At 49.7% G+C, this 25462-nt stretch overlaps 1 protein-coding gene across 22 annotated transcripts in view; it reads right to left on the reverse strand.

Moving 5' to 3' along the window:
- The window catches only part of EHMT1 (euchromatic histone lysine methyltransferase 1), a 118651-nt gene that overhangs the window by 47206 nt on the left and 45983 nt on the right, over positions 1–25462 (reverse strand). For 9 of the 22 annotated variants that reach the window (XM_032920307.1, XM_030506942.1, XM_030506940.1 and 6 more), the window contains 3 exons: positions 13413–13500; positions 4523–5079; positions 1434–1475 (listed from right to left, as the gene is read on the reverse strand). In XM_032920307.1, the coding sequence (XP_032776198.1) occupies positions 1434–1475; positions 4523–5079; positions 13413–13500 (687 nt within the window). Of the gene's footprint in view, positions 1–1433; positions 1476–4522; positions 5080–13412; positions 13501–17214; positions 17303–19151; positions 19308–22934; positions 23064–25462 lie in introns of those variants that run through there. The other 13 variants (XM_032920308.1, XM_030506956.1, XM_030506959.1 and 10 more) reach the window with 8 other exon arrangements.

The raw sequence follows: 25462 nt of genomic DNA on the forward strand, positions 1-25462 counted from the left end.
TTCAGACAAGCTGATAGCAGCACTTGCAATCAGAGTCCTCTATTTCACTATGCCCTCTACTCTTAGCTCTATTTATTCCCCTCCTCCAAGAAGACACTATCTCCATCACCATCCCCATGAGGACCTGCCCTTTGTTTTCTGCCTATTAGAGCCTGCTGAGCAATTCCAGACACTTGCAAACCACCTGCCTGGCCCCAGGAGATGAACACAAGGTGTTCTCAGGCCAGGAGCTCCTGCAGAGCAACCCACAGACCACATCAGCACATCACTGCAGTACTGCTGGGCACTGACATGGAAAATCACGCTTCCAGCTACAGCAACCTGTGTGCACACAGAAAGGAAGCAGCTCACCGGTCCAGGGATCAGATATGGAGGTGGCAATGCTGCTTAAAGGTGTAGTTTGATGAATATTGGTTAAAACACCAACATTCACTCATTTAGGGGGCTGGAGCAGCTCCCGTATGAAGACAGGCTGAGAAAGTTGGGGCTGTTCAGCCTGGAGAAGAAAAGCTGCTTGGAGACCTCAGAGCAGCTTCCAGTATCTGAAGGGGGCTACAAGGATGCTGGAGAGGGACTCTGCATCAGGGGCTGTAGTGATAGGACAAGGGGTGATGGGTTCAAACCAAAACAGGGGAAGTTCAGGTTAGATCTAAGGCAGAAGTTGTTCCCTGTGAGGGTGCTGAGGCCCTGGCACAGGGTGCCCAGAGAAGCTGTGGCTGCCCCATCCCTGGCAGTGTTCAAGGCCAGGTTGGACACAGGGGCTTGGAGCAACCTGCTCTAGTGGAAGGTGTCCCTGCCCGTGGCAGGGGGTTGGAACTGAATGATCTTAAGGTCCTTTTCAACCCAAACCAGACTATGATTCTATGATAAGCAAAGCATCTCCCCACCCGGGCTTTGTCTCCTCCAGTTAAACTGGCACCCTATTTTCTGTGCTCACTGGGAATTAGGCTGAGAAACGAATTTCATGGATTTCTGCACTATTTCTTCTCACAGTTCAGTTCCCCCGACCCAGTCCCCTGCACAGCATAAGAAAATACCACCAGAGACACACTCCTCAAACTACAGCCTCATGGTCACCAAGTAATGAATGAAGACAGAACCTGGGGTTCCCAACTCAGCCATCTGCTCCTCTTATCTCAAGAGATATGGGATGCTTTCATTTCCTTTATCATCCCTTATCCCTTCCAGACACATCTTAGAGACGTGAAGGGGCCTTCTCCAAGCACAGGACACACTTAAACATCCCTTTCAGAATGTTGCCTGGCCCTGGAAACTTTTGGATTCTCAATAGAGTTGTAAATGGACCAAAAGGTGCAGTGCTTGTGTTACTGCACTATTGAGCAGGGGAGCAGAAATGATGCTGTCAACAACCCTTCTGAGGTCTCTGCTCAAAAATCACCTTAACATGCAACAACATCAATTAAAATCATCACCTGTTTCAGACTCAGCTTCGATCCCAATTCAGGAAGCAACTCCTAAACAAAGAAAAAGCTGGTTACATTTGTGAGACAATTATTTTCTTCCTTTCAAAGACCAATCCAAGTGTGCAGGAAAAGGCTGCCAAGGTCCCTTGACAGCGATTGCATTACAGAAAAAAGCATTTTTTGTCCCAGTGGATTACTGCAGGAGCCCGGGGGGGGAACAAATGTTCCTGCCACTTTGCAGGCAACCAAACACCTTCCTCCCCTCCTGCTCCCAGGCAGCAAGAACAGTCTACCAAGAAAACAGCATTGCTCTAAAACATATCAGTAAAGAATTTACTGTGTCCTGTCATCAACTTCTGGGTGATTTCCACAATGCATTTCCTGGAATACAGCACCTGCTCTCCCAGTGTTTTTGAAGGGCAAAAGGTGTGAATGTGGAGGCTGGTGCATGAAATGTTCCTGCACTGCTGGGCTGATGAGCCTCTTACAAGCAGCTCCACAAAGAACTAATCAGGACAGCAAAATGACAACTAGCAAGGACACTGCTGCTCAAAAGAAACTAGCATGTACATTCGAGAGACAATGGGGAAAAACAAGGTAGTAATTATCAGGAGGGCCGAACAAACCAGATGTGTTATTGTCTTACAGAAATGAGATCAAATCTTGGGTTCACATTCAGATGCATTGAGTGGAGAACATGGGAACAGGCTCTTCTTATCGCCCTGCTTGTGAATGTTGTTTCTCTCCCTATTTTAAGCCCAAAGGAAATGGCCAGAGGTGCTGAGGACAGGCTATGCATTCCAGAGCGGTCCACCAACTGCAGGCTTTGGGTTATGAAGCTGCTGTTAGTGTGTGAGCAAAGAACCATCAACAGCATCATCACAGCCCCTCATGTCTGCAAGCACCCGCAGACGCAGCTTCCTAGAGACAAACCTTGAAGCCCAAGGGGTTGTGTACAAATATTCTTTTTGATGTATCATAAAACATGAATGAGGAAAACTCTCCCTCCTAACCCAGCAGTCATCTTTTAAAAGGGAATTGCCTCTTTCAATTGCTCAGCCCCAAGGGAGCTCTCTCTGTCAAATTCCACAAGGGTCTGGGGGTTTGCCCGGCCTCATTTAAGTGCATGACAGGCTGCTGAAGGGAAGCTGTGAGGCTGCAAAGACTTGTTTGGGTAAGAGACAGCCTTAGGAGAGACTTTCATCAGGCTGCATGTAACTGCATCTGGGCTTCCCCAGCCAGAAAACACAGCAGAGTGTGAGAGGGAGAGAATTCAAGCACAATCAGGGGAAGGCAGAGGGGAAATAGTGGTTTGGGAGAATGGGTGGGAAATCCTATGGCAGGTGTGGTTTGTGCCCTGGTGCTGAGCTGGGTGCCCACGAGGTCTCTAATCCTGATGTGCTCTTTGGACTCCCACCTGCAGCCGGAGAGCAGGAGGAGCCGCAGCTGAGGCCACCTTTCCCATCTGTGCCTGGCTACGTGCCACCCATCTTTGTTCTTCCTCTCTTCCCCTGCTCCAGACCACAGCGAGTCACAGCTCTGAGACCTTCACATCGTATTGCTGCTGTGCTGCAACACGTGGGTGACATCTGTGGACCACTTTGCATTTGCTGGTCACCAACCTTTGCAGCAGCTTCCCACGTATTTGTGGGTGTCACTCACACTGCCAAGCAGGGCTCACGATCCTTTCCTTCACCTAGGTCCAGGATACCTAAAGGCTGGTCTCTCTCCCATTACTAGACACAGCACAATGAGAGGATCTATGTTATTGTAGCTAAATATAAAGGGTCACAGAGCTGGAGATCAGGGGACGTCTGCCTGTTCCAGTGTCTATTCCCTACCTTTAGCAAAAGAACCTTCAAAATAAGCAAAAGAACCAAACTTGGCCAATGACAAAGAAAGGCCCATTTCTGTTCTCCTCACTATAACACGAATGCACGAGATGACTTAACATCTCCTATTGCTTCCTAAAACCAAGGCAGAGCTCTGTTTTATTAAGTGATCCATCCCTAAGGATTCTGGAGTGAAGATCTGTGAACAAGTTGCATTACTGCAGGCAACAGAGAGAGAGAAAACATCCTCTGGTTTACCACTATAATGACATGGCAGTGCAATCAAGTCGCCTATCATATCAGCTTCTTGACAGCTTCCAAGCTTAGGAGAAGCCCCAGTTTAACACGCTATGCTTAATTTCCTCTGGGTCCAACTTAGAAGAAATCCAATTTGTTTCGCAAGCAGCTCTGGATTGCAGCAGATGGCTGATGAGCAACACAGCCAAGAGAGAAAGGCCATCGAGTGTCTCGAATATATCTATCGGAGAAGGTAACTGATCAATTACATATTTGGAAACACATTGGGAAGAGAGCTGGTGGTGGCCATGTGGCTCTATTTTAACACCTCTGCTCTCTGTAGGAAGAGACAAAATAAATATATATTTATATAAAAATAAATATATATAATACATATATATTGCAGCACTGTGTGCAGTTCTGGTGTCCTCAACATAAGAAGGACATGGAGCTGTTGGAGCAAGTCCAGAGGAGCCCACGAGGATGATCAGGGGCTGGAGCACCTCCCATACAAAGACAGGCTGAGAACACTGGAGCTGTTCAGCCTGGAGAAGAGAAGCTGCGTGGAGACCTCAGAGCAGCTTCCAGTGTCTGAAGGGGCTACAAGGATGCTGGAGAGGGACTCTTCATCAGGGACTGTAGCGATAGGACAAGGGGTGATGGGTTTAAACTGAAACAGGAGGAGTTCAGGTTAGATCTAAGGCAGAAGTTCTTCCCTGTGAGGGTGCTGAGGCGCTGGCACAGGGTGCCCAGAGCTGTGGTAAATGCCCCATCCCTGGCAGTGTTCAAGGCCAGGTTGGACAGAGCCTTAGGTGACATGGTCTAGTGTGAAGCGTCCCTGCCCTACATCTTAAGGTCCTTTCTAACCCAAAACATTCTATGATATATATTAAACCTCCCCAACAATCCACTTGGTGGGAATTACAGGAATTACTCATGTTCCCATGCAGCACAGCATCCCTCTCATGCACTCAAAGCAAGCCAAGAGCAGTTGCAGCAGCAGCACTGGCTGCTGGGCATATACATTACCAGGCTAGCGATGGGTTTAGGCATTGTCTTCCGTGCTCTGTGGACCTTGACTTCAGCATTAGCAGCGGTGGCTTTTTTAGCATCCATGTCCTTACTGCCCTCCCCGAGCTTGGTTGGCATCGTGGCTTGCATCTGAGAAAAGGAGCCCACAGTTCTCCCTTTGCTTGCTCCTCCTGGCAGGGTTTTTGCAGCATGGCCGGTGAGAGAAGCAAAGGTGCTGGTAGTCCTTAGAGGCTGCTCCTGTGCCATCTGCTTGGTTAGAATATATCCATTGCTCCCTGTTACAGAAGTCTGTGTGAAGTCATTAGCTTTCAGATGGTTTTGCTTCCCAGTATCACCATCTCGTTCAGAAATGCCATTTTCTGCTATCCTATTTAACTTAGTACTGGAGTCCTGCTGGCTCACTTTCGTATTGTCCTGAGTGGTTTTAGCTGGGTTTGGGTGGCCACCAGCTTCGCTGTGCTCACAGGAACCGTTGGTTTCACCATCTACTGCCATTTTTGGTTCCCCCACTTGCTTTTCTGTAGCACTTTCATCTGCAGCCATGGCATTAAACCCTGGAGAAAGACGGAGGAGAAGGAGGAAGAGAGAAAGGAAAAGAGTCACAACCAGTATCGAAACTCCAAAGAGAAGGTACAGCTACTTACAGTGGCTCAGGAAGAACAAACCACTCCTCCAGAAAGCTGCTTGCTATATATATGTATCTATGTAAATCCATTTAGGTTGCTCACTCACCTACCTGGCTTGCCTGGATCCTCAGATGGTGAAAAGTGGGGTGGGTGCCTCAGTTGCAAGCAGCACGCTCATTCTCACTCGCCTCAGCTGCAGATGTGGCCATTTATTCCCAACTATGGATTTCTCAGGGTAAATATTACCTTTAGCTTTTTCAGTAACTACATTTCCTGGACCACATGTCAACCCTCTGCACATCAAACAAAACACTGCCCAATCTTGCATTCAGATCTCTGGCAAAGCCCTTCACAATGCCAGACTGACACAAGAGAAGCTGGCTGGTGGGGCTGCATGGGTGAGCTTTGGTGGCTCAGACACAGCTCAGCAGCCAAATGGCTCTGCCACCAAACAGAACACCCCAAGGAGTGACTCCCTGGCAATGCCAGCTCTCCTGGCAAGGTTATCCAGTGGCTCTTTTCCTGGGATGAAGCAGCACAGGAGCAGGACTCATGGTGGCATCTCAGAGGCAATAGCCAGAGTACACACAGGGTGAAGCATGTGAAGTGCAATTTTAGGCTAAAATAATGACAAGAGTCAAACACAGCAAGATTTTTGCCAGCTAAAAGCTCACACCCAGATAAAACAGGAGTGTCCATGCAAAAAGGGTTTTTTTCCCCACTCCTTCCAAACATTTCCATGTTCCCCTCATTAATGAATTTGTCCCATCTGAGGTTTCAGACCTGAGCTGAAGAAAACCCACCAAGTACGAACACTGTGTACTTAGAACGTTTGGGTTGGAAAGGACCTTAAGATCATCTAGTTCCATCTGTGTACTTGCAGAAGGGTTTCCAACATGACAAACCAGCAGCTCTCGGGGCAACCAAGAGTGATAACAATTCACTGGCACACTCAGTGAAACGATCCCATCAACCTGCTGTTAGGGATCCCTTGTGTTGTTTTCCTTCCATAGGCCACAGCTACAAAGAGCATCGTAAGTCCCACCAGCAAAAGCTTTGTCAAAGCAGGTAGGACTGATTACCAGCTTGAATCAAAGCAGTTTTCACCTAGAGTACTCAGAAAGGCCCAGAGCCAAAGTGGAGGACAGCTCTGCAAGCCAGAGCAGCATATTGCTGTCAGCATCTCATTTCATTCCACTCCTGAAGGCCAAATACTCAAGGAAAACAATATGCTGAATGTCTCTGCTGACCTGGTAAAACCTGATGCAAGGCTCAAGTGTGAAGAAGAACCAGGATCCTGGATCCCAAGATGTCAAGTCCAACATACCTGGCCTGACTGTTCAAATCCAAGCTCTGCAGGGCTTTGCTGTATGCCCCAAGCACAGACAGCTCAATGCAAACAGCAGCAGGGAGGAGAAGCAGTGCTATCACCAGAGCAGCCTCTGATTGCCTCTCACATGGACTTTGCTGGCTCAGAGCCTCTAAAAAGAGCTCCAAAACCTCCCAAAAGAGGTCCAAAACCTCCTGAAAGAGCTCACCAGTGCCTACTGGAACACGTGCAGGGGCAGAGGCAGAACCCCCCCCCTCCAGCAGGCAGTAACTAAGTGGTTCTCCAAACACAATTCAAAGTCATCACCTCCATCTGCTGCCCTCTCACACCACCCAGACCACCTTCTGTGTACTGAAAGCTCTGATAAGCCACACAAGGGTTTGTTTTGGAGAGCAATGACTCTGGGAGAAGATAAAGTGCTGGTTTTTCACAGCTATTTAACTACTTGAAAAGTCCTGAGCAGAGGGAGCCAAGAGCTGTGCCCTTATTCTTTCAATCCCCGTTTCTCTTTCTGCATTTGGTGTCTTTAAAAGACTGTGCTGTTGCCATTTCAACAATTATTTCAGCAAAGTCAGTGCCAGAAGAAAACAACAAATGAGCTCCCTGACCACAGATGGAGGTTTCCAGTGCTCAGCACCAGGACTCTGCCCAAATGCAGCCTTCAATATGTGTTGATTTAAACACTGCACACTCCCACCAGCGCGGTCAAATGACTTCAGTAGCTGACTATTAGATAAACAGAATAAGCAGAGGGCAAGAATTGCTTTACCTGCCATGAAGGCAACCAAAACAAGGTGAATTAGAGCACTGCCCTAAGGGAAAGAGGAACTGAGTTAGTCCAGAAAAATCTGTGAAGCTGAAATGAAAATCCCACGTACAGTTCCCCCACACACACTTTTATGAAGTGTGCAAAGCACAGTGTGGCTGTGGAAGCACCATCCATCTCCTATGAACAGGCACCAGACCCCCGAATCTGCATGATTAGAGGTTTGTCAAAACAAAGATATGAAATTTCATAGTCCCTGAAGTGGCACAGAACTGGAGAACTTGACAGCAGCCATCAGGGGGTGGGTTTGATCTAACAAACAGGATTATGCACCCACTCTGCCCTGCTGCAAAGGGCTGCTCATGTTGCCAGGCAAAATGAGGTCCAAGGGCTTCCACCTCCACAGAATCCCAGCCTGGTTTGTGTTGGAAGAGACCTTAAAGCTCCTCCAGTTCCAAACCCCTGCCACGGGCAGGGACACCTTCCACTAGAGCAGGTTGCTCCAAGCCCCTGTGTCCAACCTGGCCTTGAACACTGCCAGGGATGGGGCAGCCACAGCTTCTCTGGGCACCCTGTGCCAGCGCCTCAGCACCCCCACAGGGAAGAACTTGTGCCTTAGATCTAACCTGAACTTCCCCTGTTTCAGTTTGAACCCATCACCCCTTGTCCTATCACTACAGTTGTGATGAAAAGTCCCTCTCCAGCATCCTTGCAGCCCCCTTCAGATACCTCCCATTAAAGAGACCCCCATAAAGAACTAGTTTAGATCAGGAGCTATGTTACTTAATAAGATGTGGTAACCCAAGTAAAAGAGTCCAGGTTTCACTACCAAAATCCTTGGTCTGGTGACAGGAAACAGGAGTTGCGAGCCCAGGCCAGGCTATCGCTCCGCTTGCCGTGATGCTCTGCCTCTAACACATGCTCCGTCCTTGCGGAATGGGACACGTCTCAAGTCTGACCACATTCAACAGTTCTCAGCCACATGAAGTGCACGTTTACAACCAGTGCTGAATAGACACAATTCAATAGATATTTACACTTTTGCTGAAATATGGCCTACAGATGGAGACAGGAACACGAACTAGAGACAGCAGGAACCTCACAACGAAGAAATACTGACTACAACAGCCTACAGAAGCTCTTCAACAGCACCAGACAGCTAAACCCTCCTGCCATGACCTCCTCATCTCCTCTTTTTCACGATTGAAAAAGATGTGTCACTGCAAACGTGCTAAAATCTTCATTTCAAAGACACCACACAGCAGGGAGTTCTCTTCTGGTCAACAGCTTTTCTGCTCTTGCACTGCAAATGCAAGTGAGTGAAAACTGAAATCATTTCTCCAAAACTTTACAACTTGACAGCATTCCTTCCTTCCAAGCAGACCAAAACCTCTCCTCAGGATTCCCTTTTCTCTCCAACTCACTCACTGTTCTTCAATCTACAACCATTCTTTCCTTAGTTACAACAACATGAAAGGTAGCAAGATAGAGCCTGTCTATCTTCGGTCCACAGAAGTGTAACCTCCTTTACTAGAAGCATCTTAGCATTTTCAGAGCTCCCTTATGCACCCCCTACAGCACATGCAGCAGGAAAAGCTTGTCGCGTTGTCTGCAATGCTGCCTGCATCCCAATCCAAGCATTTGGCATTAATTTGGGATGGGTGACTTGCCCAAGAGATTTATTCTCTGTTACGGTGCCCGTCCTCATGTCTGAAATTCATAGAATCATCAAGTTGTTTGTGTTGGAAGGGACCTTAAAGCTCCTCCAGTTCCAACCCCCTGCCACGGGCAGGGACACCTTCCGCTAGAGCAGGTTTCTCCAACCTAGCCTTGGTATCCAACCCGGATACCAAGATGAAAGGAACTTCACTAAAGGTTTACCTCTTAGGAGCTGGCTACATTTTAGTAACACAAGGAATTTAACACTCAGGAAATGATGCAGCTCCACTGTCACGGAGACTCCACATGGCAAGGAATAATCAGTAATATATTCGAATCATTTCTCAGAATTAACAACTCATTGGAGTGATGCAGAGTTTCCAGCCCTTCCACCCTTCCCCCGGCTCAAGCAGACATTCTGCATGAGATTCAGGCTTCAGCTTTCTTCTCAATATCAGCATCAGTATCTTCTCAATATCACAGTCATTCAAAATTGAATTAAAATCCCCATGAAGAGAACAAAATCATATAAAAGTAAGGGAGAAGCCAACTCAGAGAGGATGAGGACAACTCACCTCATTCTAGGTGTCCAAAAGGCATCTCAAACTCCAGAGTACCCCTAAGCCACCATCGCAACCACCAAGATGATGACAGCACAGTCTGACTTCAGGCACCTATCTTTGGCTAAACTCCTCACTGCCTGGACATGCCTATCACGTGCAAGCAGAAATGAGCTGGCCTAGTTCAGAGTTAGAATGACAACTTCAAAAAAACCCCTAAATTAGGCAAAATGAAACCCATCTCTGCTCTGCCAGCACAAACTCCTGCAATAAGGGTTCCTCTCCACTTTTTCCAGCCCTTCCAGCAGAGCCAGGCCTGGCTCTAGTCCTGTCCTGGAGCTGGCCAGAGCTGGGTTCAGCCTGCCAAAGCCTGCCTGTGGTCAGAACCTGTCTAGCAGACATGCCACGGTCTCACCAGCCATCCCTGCCACAGCCAAAGGGAAACCAATCACCTCTGCAGCGACCAAAGGAGAGGAGCAGACACTTTCCATGCGCAGGCAGCCAGACGGATCAGCTCAAAACTCTCTATTACTTTGAGAATGCAGTGAAAACAGTGCCTGAAATATAGATTTTTTTAAGTTCAGATCTCACTCCTCAGTGAGACAAAGTAAGAATAAAATGCAAGCATTACAAGCCTTATACTCCAGGCCAAACTGCAGTTGCCACTGGGTCTGAGGGGAAATGAACAAGCAGACAAATAGAAAGAAAAAGAATAGCCCAGAAGCAAACACACTACTAAAACATGGAACTTTTACATGTTTTGCTGAACATCTTGGTGCTGAGCACTGGTAGAGACCAGACAACCTGAGACAGACAAGCAACAAGGGCTTGCAGGGTATCTCCAGTGTCCCCAGCACAGGGCAGCTCCACAGGGCCATGAGGCTTTGTCTGCTGCAAGAGAAACATCCACCTCTGAACTAAGCAAAAACTGAGCTTATATAAAAGTATATGAAGTGCAGTACAAGTACTGCAGACATTTCTATGTATCACACTTCACAGCTGTTTTACCTTAAGCACTTTGCGGATCATCTTTTAAAACACCACAGATACCACAGTCTTTTTATTCAATAACCAACTGTCCTGCTGCATCAACTTTGAAAAGGGAGAAAGGCACCTGATTGCAACCCCTGTGTAACAGCAGTGCCCTCCCCTCCCTCCTCAAAGTAAAAAAATACATACATATTCAAAGCAGAGAGAAGCCCAGCTGACATCAAAAGGATGCTGAAGAGATGGGGGCTGACTAGGGAGAACTGGTGGCTGGAGAACCTGCACCTATTGGGAAGGAAAGCAGCACCTCTACCACTGAAGCCAAAAAGCAGAGCATTTTGAAGTCAGGAAATGAAGAGAACTATGTTTTCAGGGTAAAGTTCCTCTCTGGGGTGTGTTCAGCTCTGGGGCAACAGCACAGGAGGGATGTGGAGCTGTTGGAGCGAGTCCAGAGGAGGTCATGGAGCTGCTGCGAGGGCTGGAGCAGCTCTGCTCTGGAGCCAGGCTGAGAGAGCTGGGCTGGGGCAGCCTGGACAAGAGAAGGCTCCTGAAGGGGAGACCTTAGAGCAGCTCCAGTGCCTAAAGGGGCTCCAGGAAACCTGGAGAGGGGCTTTGGACAAGGGCCTGTAGGGACAGGACAAGGGGAATGGCTTTAACCTGCCAGAGGGGAGATGAGATGAGCTCTGAGGCAGAAGCTCTTCCCTGTGAGGGTGCTGAGGCGCTGGCACAGGGTGCCCGGAGAAGCTGTGGCTGCCCCATCCCTGGCAGTGTTCAAGGCCAGGTTGGACACAGGGGCTTGGAGCAACCTGCTCTAGTGGAAGGTGTCCCTGCCCGTGGCAGGGGGTTGGAGCTGGGTGATCTTAAGGTCCCTCCCAACCCAAACCAGGCTGGGATTCTATGACTGATGGTCTCTTCTTCCACCACCCCCTTTTTAAATCCCTGAAGGCAGGTGACATTCATCCAAGAGCCTGCCCTGTATTTCCAAAACACAAATGCCGCTGCTCGCAGTGCCCTGGAGCTGTCACCCTCTGGCAGTGTCACCCTGGGGCAGTGTCACTGCTGCTCTTCTGTCAAGAGTCAAAACAGGAAAACAAATAATAAAAAAGAACAACTTCTGCTCTGAATGCTCAATACTGAGATTGCATAGGTCAGATAAAAGGGATTCAGCATCTCTCTGGTGGGCTGATTGTGAATACTGATGGTGAATCAAAGCAGTTTAACAGCCTGGGTGATATTAATTTGTTCCCTTGCCATGGGATCAGGTCCACAGGGTTACAGCACTGGCCACAAGGCCCCGAGCCCATCTGTGACCACAGGATGCTCCAGCTCTGGAGCTGCCGGGCTCCAAGCGCGCTTCTGCTGCTGCTGCAGCCTCCCTGGAGCAGGGGACATGAACACTGGGTGCACATCTGGGTACACATCTAAAACACCTGAGCATCATTTTGCCCTGCCTGGTCTCCTGGCTGCAATCACAGCTGGGTAACGAAGATCGGTGAAGAACAATGCATGGAGCACAACCACCACACAAACTATCGTCTTTTATACACGTGGTGTGCTTGGGAAGACAAGCTAACATCTGAACGTTACCACAGGAATGGAGACCATACAGTTCACATTGTAGCACCCTTCCTTCTCCGGTAGCAGAACTGGACAATAAGCTGAAGTGGTTGGAATCCGAGCACCTTGTGAAGCCTCAAGACTGTTCCTGCACAAGGAGGGTTCTCAGCTTCCCTTTGATACACAGCAGTTGCTTTAAGTCCAAGTCAGCCAAGGCATGCAAGGTGCAGAAATGTCTCTCCTCACCCTCCTCCTCGATTTTTGACACTTACCTTAAGATCAACCAAGAGCTAAATAAACACCTTTGTAGTCCCGAGCCAAGCAAGGCAAGGGATCAAAGTGAGAGGCTCCCCCCAGAGCAACGTGACCTCCCACTGATACCTCAGACGTGGTCTCTGCTCTGCCCAGAGCAGAGGTCTGGTCCATACACGTGTCAGCAGCAGCACTCACGTGCTACCAGTTAATATACAAGCACCATGGCCACATCTGATGCAGCATTCAGTATTTTGTCTGTTCTGAGCTTTACTTTCTAACTAAAGTAATGATAAAACATTATGCTGGAGAGAAGAGAAAGAGTGAGCAATGCTGTAGTACACATATCTGAATTAAGTCCAAAATTGTGTTGTTAGCTAAGACAAGGTATTCTGATGGGGCCAGTTCAGTGCTTTTCTAAAGCTCTATTATGGAAAGGAGAACAAAAATACACCAAATCCCTGCAGAGCTATCAGAAGTAAGTAGTCAAGGAATAATAAAGCCATGGAAAGAAAGGAGGGGGGTGCAGAGATAAAGTGTGGTGGGGTTTCTTTTCTCTAATCCCATGGACACATTTATTAAGCCCTCGGATTTGTGTGCATGCAACTCCCAGCCAGCCACACAGGAAAGACTTTGTCAAGTTAACATGTGCTGCATCCTGCAAATGAAAAGCAAGAAGAAACAATGCAGCAGCCATGAAGCATCCCACAACAGCACGAGGTGTGGAGGGCCTTAACCCCACTAACCACCCTGTAGCCATCAGTGCCTGTTCTGGAGCAACAGAGAAACCCAGACGAAAACAGAAAGTTCACTTGACTAGAGGGAGGCAAAGGGCCAGGTCATCATGTGGCAGGATCAGAGTTCAGCTCAAACCAGTCATACACAGGAGGTTCAAAGGAACTCCTTTGTGCTTCACAGCCACACCAAAGCAGAAGTGAAAATTAGCTATCAATCTTTAAGGTGGGTGGTGATGGAAGGACTGAAAAGCCAATTTGCCATCTCCTGGGGAAGAACCCTGCTCAGATAAACACAGAACTGTTTGTGGCAGCACACCCAGGGGACAAAGCCCATCTCCAAGCCCCCAGTTTTGTTCCCATCACATGCCAGCCTCACCAGCAAGGTCTGGCCCTCGACCGAGGCAGGTGCTCACCTTCCTCTTTGTTGTTGGTGATATCTTTCAGCAGCTCAGTCTTCATGCAGGCGTCTTTCCTTGGCTCTGCCTTACTCAGCACTGCTCGCTAGGGGTGGGGAGGGAAGGGATGGGGAAGGGGGAGGGAAAGAAATGGGAAAGAAATATCACGGTTTAGCTCAATGTTCATACACACGCTGCATTGAAAAGAAGAGACAATCATGGACACATCCTGTTTACATCAGGGCAAACCTTGTTCTGCAAAGTAACGGCTGCTAGGAAACTGCCACCAAGGCACAGGTCAAAGACAATGAACCGGCAGCTCGTCCCCATGAGGAGCAGAGGGGCTTCGTGCTGTGTCCGGGCCAGGACCTCACAGCTCAGTGTGGTTCAGATGCAGACAGACAGATTCTCTACGTGTTTAGGAATCCAGCTGAGCCTGGCTGTACAGGCATGGACTGAAATGGTCATGAAAGGCACAACAGAATCCCAGCCTGGTTTGTGTTGGAAGGGACCTTAAAGCTCATCCAGTTCCAACCCCCTGCCACAGGCAGGGACGCCTTCCACTAGAGCAGGTTGCTCCAAGCCCCGTCCAACCTGGCCTTGAACACTTATCATCTCAAGGAAGTGACCCTTATTCCCCCAAAACTTCTTAGGTTTTAGGTGGGGGGAGGCTGATCTATCAAACTTGTCATTACACATCATTTAGCAACATTTACAGCCCATGTACGCTTTTGGTGTTTAGTTTTGCGGTTCTTTTATAGTTCGTTCAAACATAACTTACAAAATGCAAACCATCAGTGAGCTACAGCTCATCATTCATAACATCCATGTGTATTAAAGTTAATGAGCTCTAGTTTTAATTCTACAGAAAGTAATTTGGGTTTTTTCCCCTCTTTTTTGCTATATTCCTGTAAAAAAGACACACATGCTCAACTCCTGCCTTTCACACACCTGGAGTCACGCTGCTAGATCAGGTTTGCAGCTTTAAAACCTTCACTTTCTCTTTTGACATGCCAACACAAAAAAGAGCTACCAAAACAAAAGGAAAAAGGTATTAAACCCCCCAAACACACAGAGAAGGGGTCCTTTGACACAGTGCTCGGCAGGCAAGATGGTCTGAAGGGTGAAGATGGTGAGCGTAGAGCTGCTGGGTCCTGAGGCCAGGCTGGGCAAAGGGCTCACTGCACACTGCCAGTGCTGCAGGAGAAGAATGAGCCCAGGTGAAGCCAAGTGCTGCAGGCCCGCACAGAGCAGATGGTGCCTGCAGCCCTGCAAATCACAAGGTTTAAAGCACACCGAGTGATAAAGAAAGGGAAAGAAAACAACGTGCCCGTCTCTATAAGCAAGCAAAAAGAGATAAGACGCACACATGAAGCCCAGTGTATCAGCTCCAAAACCATCCCCAGCAGCAGCCTGCCCTTCCCCACAGGTTTCTGTCTGAATCTAGCAGGAGGGATGAGCTTTGGTGTTGATATTGCTATAACCAGCCACCCTCTCATCTGTGTTTCCATGTCAGCTCAGCTGCAATGCCAAGTACTGGCAAGTGCTGCAGCGCAGGGTCTTCCTTCATCCTGATTTTGGCAGCCCCCAGCCCCATGCAGACAGGGACAGCTCATCCAGAACCAGGTCTGGCTCATCCAGGACCAAATGTGGCTCATACAGGACCACATCCCTGCTCCTCAGTGCCAGTAGGACCATTCTGCCCTGCACCGAAATGCCACTATCTACAAAGCAACACACAGCTAAGGGAAGGAGGACATTCAAGGGACATGGCTGGGCACAGGGTCTCTGCTGCCTGCTAAGGGCACCTTGAAGGATTGCTGCTCTAGCAAGGAGGAAGGTGGTTGTACATGGTTCCTGCCCCGAGCACATGCAAACAGCAAACACAGCCAAGTCTAGATGCTCTCAGCAAGAGGGAACTTGTGCCCCAAGCTCACCACCTTCACACACAGACCAATAATCAAACTGCAAGCATTTGAAACCTCAGGCAACCTCGGACAGCCTCAAACAGAACATACCTCCAGCAGATAGTGTCCAACAGCTTCTACAGAGAAATGATCATAAGGACACAGCCCAGAGTTTGAACATAGATCAGCTTCTTTTTATATCTATTTGCTAAGCCAATAATATATATCCTTGCTGCAAACATTTGCTTGTAAAGCCTACCACTCCTCTAGCTGGACTTCCTGTAAACTGGGAATAACTTCCATTTTCCTCATGGACTCACCCTGCTGCAAGACAGACCTGCGGAGAGATGGGGCTCAAGCACAGCCCCACGGCTCCCACCCATGGGAAGGGGCACCCAGGCCCTTGCCACAGGCACCAGCAGCAAATGAAGACCCTCAGCCTATAAAGAGACCAGGGTGTTTTCCCGACCTTTGCTGCAACAAAGAAAGGTTTTGATACTCCTGCTGTTAAAGTGACTCATACTGGAAGCCCCAGGATTTCCAGCAGGTCATTCATAGCCATCTGATTCTAAGTTTGTCTTTATTTCATCAGCAGTACCCCCACTCCACAAACCATCCACACCCGGGTCCTGCCCAGCAGCAGGAGCTCTCAAAGCAGAGAAACCATCCCCTTTAGTCCTAGGAGAGTAGGTGGGTGCTAAGGTAAGGCTAACCCAATGGCACCTGATGGGCTCTCCTGTTCCTAGCTCACAGCCACATCCCTTGCTAGCAGTGGCAGCGCCTTTATGACTTCCATGCCTTGCTCTGCAACAGACAAAAAACTCAGCATCAAGGTAGAACATAAAATAATAATTACAAATAAAAAGCCAGCTGTGAAGTTCGAAGCATTTTGATCCAAATGAAGCTACAGGAAACCGCTGCAAAGCGCTCGAAGCCTCTTCCCCCCAGGCCAGCCTTTCCCCTCCTTGCTCCATCACCACTCCCAGCACCCAGGGGCACCCAGAGGCACCCACCACCAAGGGCACTGCTGCCCATTCATTCCCACCACCCCACGGCTCCACCCAGCCAACTTAGCAGCAACTTCACGGCAAAGTGTCAATACCTCCATTTGTATGTGTGTGTGTGTTGGGTTTTGGGGTGGTTTTTCCCTCCCTTAAATCAGAGCAAGCTGCCCTGGCTGCTCCCACTCCCCATGCCCCAGCCGTCGCTCGGATTGCCAGGGAAATCCTATACCCACCCTCCCGCCGGGAATGCCGGCTCCTGCAGCAGCCCCAACAAAGCCAACTGCCAAGCACACGCTGCTTCACAATAAAAGTCTCACTCTCGCCATTAATTTTTCCCTTTCCTCCTTCCCCCCTTTCCTGCAGCCGTCCGCCTCCATTCCCTCATCCGCCTCCATTCCCTCCCCAACCCCAGACTGATTATTAACCTTCCGTGGCTGAAGAGCCTCCATAAGGAATAGACACCACCAGCAACGAAGCATTAGCACCCCCCAACCCTTTCATTTTTTAGGTTTCAAGGGGAAGAAAAGCATTATTGCACCTTAAGAAAGACTCATTATGGCTTTAAAAGCCACGAGGATCCAAGCAGAGGAGCTTGTGCTGGTTTAGTTTTAGCTCTGCTTACATGAAAACAGGCTTCCTCTCCTCTGCGAGGTCTTTGGAGGGGATGGAAGACAGGTCAGACCGGCCAAGGAAAGGCTCTGCAGCATTTCCAAACACAACTAGAAACTACAGTGGTGCCTTTAAAACAAAAAAAGCCCACCAAAAAAAAAAAGAACAAAGCTGGGAAACAGAAAGAGCTTTCTCAGCCTCCTCCTTGGCATTTTCATCCGCCATCCGGGTGCCCTTTGCAACGATCCAAACAGGTTTTATAGGTAAAGACAACGCATGCACAGCAAAACTCCAACGTACCGCAGCTTACCAAGCCCAAGAGACCAGTGAGTTGCCCCATGAACCAGAGCTCTCTCCAGGCAGAGCAGGAAGGAGCGGAGGTTGATGTGCAAAGATGTCTACCTTCACCAGGGTCTTTTTTTCCTTTGGTCTTAAAAATCACCCGTTGAGGAACCTGAGGCTGTGCAGCAGCGCTGTGCTGATCGTGCAGCCACAGCAGGTTGAGCTGACAGGGCCGGGAGCAGGAGGACCCCTTTGAAATGCTTCTCGCTCCCACCCAGGGCACCAACACATCTCCCTGTACACCGGTGCGATGGATGGGACCGATCCTGCCCAACCCACAAAAGGCTTCAGCCTTGAGGTGGACACAACCGGGCACCGCAGCACTGCAGTATGTACCCCAACACCAGCCCCTCAGCAAAGCTCCCACCAGCCCCGCAGCAGGGCAGGATCCCACCTCCCATGCAAGGTTTGCAATATACGCTGCAGCGAGGCGGGAGGCAAAGCCCTCAGACAATGATGCAACCCCAGCACCAGCAGATTCCTATTCATTTCTTTCCTTTTCTAAAACAAAATAAGTAACACAACCCAAACCAACTTGCTCATAATAACCTTTGCCTTAGAGAGAAGACAAACATTTGGAGTTAATTATATAGGAAGTAACGACTAAGAAAATGCTTGCAGAAGGAGTGTTCCTTGGGGAGGCACGTGTGGGCTGTCCACTTCGGATCTCGGCTCTGCTTGGGTCCTGCAGTGCATGGGCAAGGCCTGGGATCACTGCTCGTGGTGATGCTGACCACGGGCCTGTCATTAGAAGCAGTAGAAGCATTTGATCTGGAGAAGGAAGGAAACACAGCCACCAGCATACCTGGCCTACAATGCAGTCACCAGCCTCAAAGCTGCCTTTTTTTTTTTCTTAGGTTAAGGCCACTTCCTTATAAGCCTCACGCAATCATATGAACATGGAATTTTATCTGCAGCTCACAACAAGCACTGCCCTCAGCCTGAAGTTTGTCCCCCAAATCAAATTCTTTGCAATTCCTTTGTCTCCTGAATTCCTTTCATCCAGACTCTTTCTAAAAGACAAGAAGCATTTCCTTCTCGACCCCCATGTCCTCTCTCCTATTCCAGCTGCACAAACCAACTCCCGAAATGGGGAAGCGTAAGAAACGAGGCGCAAGTCCCTGCATGCAACAGCTGGGAACAAGGAGACACGTGCATGAAACACAACAGGACTTAAAGTGGCTTCTCGGAAGTCAGCATGGCCCTCAATGCCGCGCAGGCTTCAGGCCAGGGGGGTTCGCAGAGCCCAGGCCCTCCTGTAAAGAGGAGATTGATTTATGCTTCCTCGCTGCTTCCACGCTGGGAAGTCATCCCCATCTAGCTGTGTCCCAGTAGAGTTAAAGCCAGTGCAACTTGTATGTGCAGGCAAGTGTAAATCCAGAGCAGACAAAGGCATCTCGTCCTGCCACGGGCTGAGGTTAGCGAGGAGTACAGCTGCTGCCTGCCTTCTCCCACCACCCATGAGGGGAGGGGGGGAAGAAAACCCTAACATGGAGACCAACATTCATCACTCTCTCGAGCAAAAGCAAACCAGCCATTTCAGAAACACCCATTCCCCAGGAAGGCTCAGCCTGGATAAAACCAGAGCTCCTCGAGGAGCCTGGAGCAAGCCTCCATCGAGGGGGCTCAGGCACCTCTTCAGCCTTTGCACTCCTCTTCCTCCCACCCCTAAACCACCGCAGCCAAAAGCAGGTCCCTCTCCCTGTGCCCAAAGGGGACCCGGAGGGCCACCTCTGCCTAGGTCACCTCCAGCCATCGAGAGGCCAGCAGCAAGGCAGCGACGCCTGCGAGCTGGAACCGTAGACATGGAAAAGGGGAAGAAAAAAGAGACAAATAATAATAATAAAACTTTCACCCTCGGGCCTGTCCCTCTAATAACTACAGCAAAACCTCACCAAGGCTTTACTCTCCTGGAGGGTGAGAAAGCGACACAGCGCTGCCCAGCACCCGAAGTCCTAGAGGTGGGAGATCCTCACACCCTCTCCTCCATGGCCTACGGGCTTCGTCCCCGGCGTGGGGCCTGGTTTTTCTGCTCTGTCATTAAGAGTGGAGCCTGGTCTTTTCCTTCAATCCCAAGAATTGCTCTGAATTAGATCATCTCCCTGGCTCACCTCCCCCTGCAGGCTGCTCCCGAGCATGCTCAGCTCGGCCGGCGCTGCCATTTCATAACCGCATTGTTTACAGGCACACGCTGACCTGCCATCTTTTGACAGGAGCAGAGGAGCAGGCGCTGGCTCCCGACCCCGGCCCCTCCTCACGGGGACCCGCTTTTTGGGGATGGGAAGTTGCAAAAGCCTGGGAAGTAGCAGCCTGTGGGCTCCTGGTGGTGGGTTTGATGCTTATTTCTTGTCCTTTTCTTCCTTTCCCCTCCTTGATTCAGGTCAAAATCCACCTGCTTTGGAGGGAGAAGTTAACCCCTTTGAAGGCTGGGGGGCACTCAGGAGGAGAGGTCTCGCAGAGCTCGATGCAAATTGCCAGCCATGATTTTTAGCTTCTTCGAATCACAACCGTGCTTCGATGTCACCTAAAAATATAATCCCCAGCCCAGTCTGCCATCCTCTGTCAAGCCTTCCTCGGCGAGAGAAAGGGTTGGAAATATGGTATTTCCCATGAATAAACAAGTTGGCTTAGTCCCAGCACTTACAGTTTTCTCCTTTAAATGCAAACCAGAGTATTTTTGCAGGCACACAGGAAAATGAGGAAAGGAGGAGGGGAAAAGTTCCTCATTTAACACCAAGAGCTCCATGAAAAGCCTTGCAAGGTTGCTCCGAAGCCCCTCTCCGTTCCAGTCCTCTCCCCGTCCGCACCCATCATACTTTACAGGTGAAAGCAGCTCTGACTTATGACGGAGAGAGAAAATGCCAGAAGAGCTGGAGGTTTCCTCATCCTTGGAACAAGGACAAGTTGTGAAAAGCTTCTTTTGCAAGAGGCACCGTGCTGCTCCGACACAGCATGGCAGCGTTGCAAGGAAGACACTTGCACGTCAGATCTTCTTAACCCCCACTGCCTCGACCCTTCTCCACCACGTCCACCAGCCTTCCCCCTCCTGATGGGGACTGAAGGAAAAGGATAAATCCACTGCCTGGTTTGGGGGAAGGAAGCTGTTATGTTGGGTCCCAGGATGTATTTTTAAACAGCTTGCTCTACATTTTTTCCCCTAAATTTTTTCTTTCTTTTTAAGGATCCTTTCCAGTTAGCTCATACAGTTTGTGAGCTTCGCTCCTGCTGCTTTCCTGACTACTGTAAATCCTGGCAGACAGTGCTGCCCATCCTCCTCCTCTGCCCTCTACACCACCATACAGCAAAACCAGGTATCTCCTCCTCTGCTCAAGAGACCAAGCAGCTCACAGAGACATGGGGAGAGACGGATCCCCCAGGACCAAGGCAAACACGAGGGAACATAAGGGTCTCCTCTGCAAAGAGGGATTGGTGTCAAAACTCTGAATTCACAGGAGTCACAAATAAGTGGCAGGAAATGGCAGCTAAGGAGTATAAATTAGAGGTTCATTTCCAAATCACTGACATTACATGTCACTGCAGGAACATATGGTGCGCTGAGCCTCGCGAGCAGGGAGCGCGCGCTGTCGGAGCCCCGAGCTGTTTGGCTTGAACCAAAAGCAAGGTAACTCTCCCACTGCGGCAATTCCTCGACCACTGTCAGCTCCAGGAGCGGGAAGGGGAGAAGGAAGAACTTCAGGGAAAAGCAGCAAAAGGACAAGCAGCAGGAATCAAGCCAATCCTCCCACAAACCAACTGGCCTGGAGGGTGAAGTGCCTTAAAGCTCCTTGTTTATCTGAATAAAATAGCCCCCTGCCATGGCACGAGATGCATGCAATCCTTCGTTAGCAGATAGCACCACATGGAGGAGGTCAGGGGTCCAGCCCCAGGACAACCATCATAGCCTGACCCCATGTCGTGGGCCTGATCCTGTTCCTTGCCCCCTTGCTGCCAGCCCCAGGGGCTGTCTAACAGGGGCTGACAAGCAGTAAATACATCCCATGTGTGCTGCAGAGCCCAGCTCTGTCCAAAGTGTTGCGGAGACAAGGGGAAGACCTCATGCTGGCACTGAAAAGTCAGTTAAATACACGAAGGGGAGAAAACCCAAGACCCCAAAGCCCCACTCTGGGGCTCTTAACCCTTGCTGAAAAGCAGCGCCAAGTCCAGCCCTTGAGTTTCTCTCTTGCCTCCAAAGTAGGTCAGGCTGTTCAGCGTCTCTCTGCAGGTGCTTTCAAAAGGCATCAGCCGCAGGGATGGAGCGTTGGGGTGTTTTTGGCTGCTGCCACACCGGTGGCACCACCACACAGGAGCACACACTGCACACCTCAGCATGGTTTTGGTTGCTTGTTTCCTCAGCCTTCTTCAAACCCAAAGCATGCTTTTTTCCCTTGGATGGGAGCTGACCAGGCAGCACATCAAGGCCTCTGCTCTTCACTGTTACAATGAAATCTCATTTCTCTCTTCCTGACTTCCTCCAGTGCCTTTTCCTGTAGCACACATCTTCTGGATGACAAACAATGAGAGTATTTATAGTCCAGTGGAGACACGATGGATATTTAGATCTGGTATCACAGATTGTCCTGTAAGCTCCTTAATCTTTTAAACGCCATCTTCACATCTCACTCCTCGATTGAATATCCAGTGTCCTGTCCTCATGGCAGCTTCAGGGTCTCCCTCGACCACAGCATGAGCTTGCCTGTGTTCTGCCCAGACCCCTCAAGGCTCTGGGACCTTCAGTGTCCCACCGAGGCCTGTGGCAGCCAACAGAACATGTAACACAAATGACAGCACAAACAAAACAACAAACCAAAGGCACGGCAGGGCCAGGGGCTGAATTTTAGGCAACGTTTAAAATAAGCTGCAGACACGGGCCTCCTGCCATGAAATCAACCACGGATGTTTCGGTTTAATCAGCTGTTCCCTTGGATTGCAAGGGAACTAGTACCAAAAAAAAAAAGAGGAAAAGAATAGAGAGGGGAGGAACCACCCCAAAATAAAAAGGATTGTTTCTTCCTGGTAAAATACAGCCCACTCCTACCTCCACCTAAAGAAGAGAGCTCAATGCAAGCAGGGGTGTTCAAAGGAGACCTAGTGAGGAGCTGCCATGTGGCCACAGGCCCTCTCTTCCCCTTTTGGAGGTTCAGCCTTCGAGCAGCTCGGACACCCCAGGGCTTGCTGTTCTTGCTTACAAGAGCTGCAAGCAGGGAGGGCTCCTGGGAGGATTTTCCAGAAACTTCCCACTTTAAAAAATAAAGGCACCAAAAAAACCCAACCTCAAAGCCCTCAAAACCAGCCCCAGACGAGCCTCCCCACCCCAGAAGACAAATAAAAGACCACGTGGATGCGAGGAAACAAAGCCCGAGCATTCCCAGAGCCAGGCAACGCCGGATGCTGCAGTCCCCAAGAGCCCACGGCCCAGTGCTGGGCAGCAACGACCTGGCCGGTCTCCATCAGCCTGCTCCAGCCTCCTCCATCCTGCTCCAGCCTCCTCAACCTGCTCCCCCACGTGCCCCCCGCGCACGGGGCAGTGAAACTAATGTCTCTAGAAACAACTAAACGAATAACCCCCAGCCATGATTCCCCACACTGCCTTCTTCCTCTCCAAGGCTTCTGCTCCCCATCGGGAGCCAGCCTGCCTGCTCCAGGGAGCTGCTCTCTGCAAGAGGTGGGCCCTGCGGTACCTGCGGACATCTGTTGTCTTCTTCTGGTGAAGACTCAAAGAGTTGCATATTCCAGATCCTCATGAGCAGTGATTCAGTTTCTGCTCATGTGATAGAAGCTCCCTCTACAGAGTGAGCATGCCCAGAGGAGACCATTTCACTGCTCCCTCCAAGCTGCAGCCATTTCACAGAGAACCTGCCGGCTCCAGGGCGTCCATTGGAGCGCGATTAGCCCGGGCATCCCGGGGATGCACCGGTAATGCCGATCATCTGTCACCTCTCTGACAGGGTGCCAGGCCTCAAAACTGAGCGCTCGCCTGAAACAAAGAGAAAAGCCTTTTAAACCATGCAGTGAGGTGTTCTGTCTCGGTGGCCTTCAAGAGTAGTCCTTGCTCGCAGGGAAAAGAGAGGCAGGAGGGACAGGGAGGGATGCTGCATGGTGTGGGGATGATCCTGTGATGATTTTGTTCCGCTTAATAAAGCACCCGACCTCTAAGCTCTAGGATGAAGGCACATGGGTTAAACTGCTTCAGTAATGCAGTGTCCAACTGCAAGGGCATTCGAGACCCAGTCTGCTGAGCTGAACAGGAGCTATTTGTCACTTTGGGGCTTAATAAGACAACCTGACCTGGTACAACCAACCTTAGAAGGGTATCACAAGTACAGTCATTAAAGAAGGGGGGGAATGGGATGAGGGGGGAAAACCCTACTGCAGTGATTGTGCACTGCTAGGTGCTCTAAGCTCAGCCTATGTCAAACCATATGATGCAGCTGGCCCAGCCGGGGAGATGAGAAGAAATTTTAGCTTCAAAATAAAAGTAGTTTGTCTCTGTTCCACTTCACAATTGAGCCTAAACTCTTGCCAACCTCCAGTATCTGCTCAAGCTCCCAGTAAAACTGCCAGAGCAACTCGCAGAACATCTGTAAGCAGCGATGGGCTGGAAGGGGATCAAGAGCAAGATGGGTGTTTACCGGAGGCAGGAGCTGGGTGTCTGCTGGAGAACCTCCCCCCCGAGCAGGGGAAGGCAGCCCCAGAGCAGAGGCCAGAAGGAAGAGGAAACTCCGAAATGGCCCGTGGCACCACCCGCGCGCTCTTGGCCAAAGGAAAACAGTTTGCAAAAGAGTAAGAGCACAAAAGATAGTTCTCTTTAAGAGCAGAAAGTAAAATGAAGACGAGCTGAGTGTAATGTGTTACAGTGGGCTGGGGGCAGGGGGCAGCCTGCACTGTAGGGAGAAAAGAAGCCACTGAAATCTACAGTGAGGTTTGCGGAGCACAAGAGTTTTGTTTGCCTCATACCTTGCACCAGAAGCAGGCAGGCAGACTCAGGACTTACACACAGGCACACAGGACTTACATACATGGCATGAAGCCATGGCCTGTGCTGCTCTACATATCCCCTCCTCTGCTGAGCATCGCTGGAGCATGGAGCATGTCCTGCCATCAGAGCACTGAGGGCTGGGAACAGCTACGAGCCACACAATTTCCATCCCAAGCAGCGAATTCACCACCATGCCCAGGCACACTTGCAAAGTGGCAGTAGTTAAATCAGCAGAAGCGATGGCTATGAATCTTCCTTGGCTACAAGGACACTGTTTTTTCTCTTCAGACTCTGGAGAATTTTCATACTAAACAGTTAAAACACATGGCTAAATCAAGATGAGTGAAATTCATAGGGCAGAAATCTTTGAGGTGACAGTATAAACCAAGGATCTCTCTTTCACTCACTGGGTTTTTGTTTGATGTAAATCTTAAGTTTTAATACACACAAAATGAGATTTTCCTGGGTTTTCTATCAGTCACTGAGAGGTGTAGAGGTAACTCATCCAGACAAACTCGAAAATCCCCAAACAAAAGCAACAACCACCAGCTACACAGACAGAAGTTGCATTACCCACCTCATCAAAAGATAACTGTAGCTCAAACCAAAGATGGCTTTAAAACAGTCGATTCGTTGCCCTTCCTTCCAGCATGAAATTACCAAGCTTTCATCAAAACCCCAGCAATAAACCCAAAGCTATTAACAAAAGCAGTGTCAATGAACCACCACAGTCAACATCCCCTTTCAGAGACAGAATAACCACCGAGACCCGCACTGCAGCCTCGGCCTTGCCACGCATGCACGAGGGCAGCACTCCCCACTGCATCTCAACACTAGACTTGTTTTTACTGCTGAGGTTAAACACACACTGAAAGCAGAAGCTACCAGCGACTCTTTTCACATCTCACAGCCATCCTTGAAAGCACTAAACACTGTTTAAAAGACACACAAAAAGCAAAGCTGATCAGGGTATTGCAGCTGCTTCACCAGCCAACTGGTGCAAAGCAATCAGTCGGCATCGTACCAGCATCTCTGCACCGTGTTCGCAGGGGATGTTTATGTGTTGATTAAGAAGACCTTAAATTTATGCCATCCAAAGAAAGAAGCTTCCAGGGCACAGCCACTCCTGTGCTCAAGCAGGGTCCATGGGCTGTTGGAGTGGTGCTTCCTGCCCCAGGGCCCCCAGCACCCATCTCCCCTATTTTGCAGGGGTTGGGAGCTGCACAGGCT

This window comes from Strigops habroptila, chromosome 15, assembly GCF_004027225.2.
Source record: "Strigops habroptila isolate Jane chromosome 15, bStrHab1.2.pri, whole genome shotgun sequence".
Classification (NCBI taxonomy): Eukaryota; Metazoa; Chordata; class Aves; order Psittaciformes; family Psittacidae; genus Strigops; species Strigops habroptila.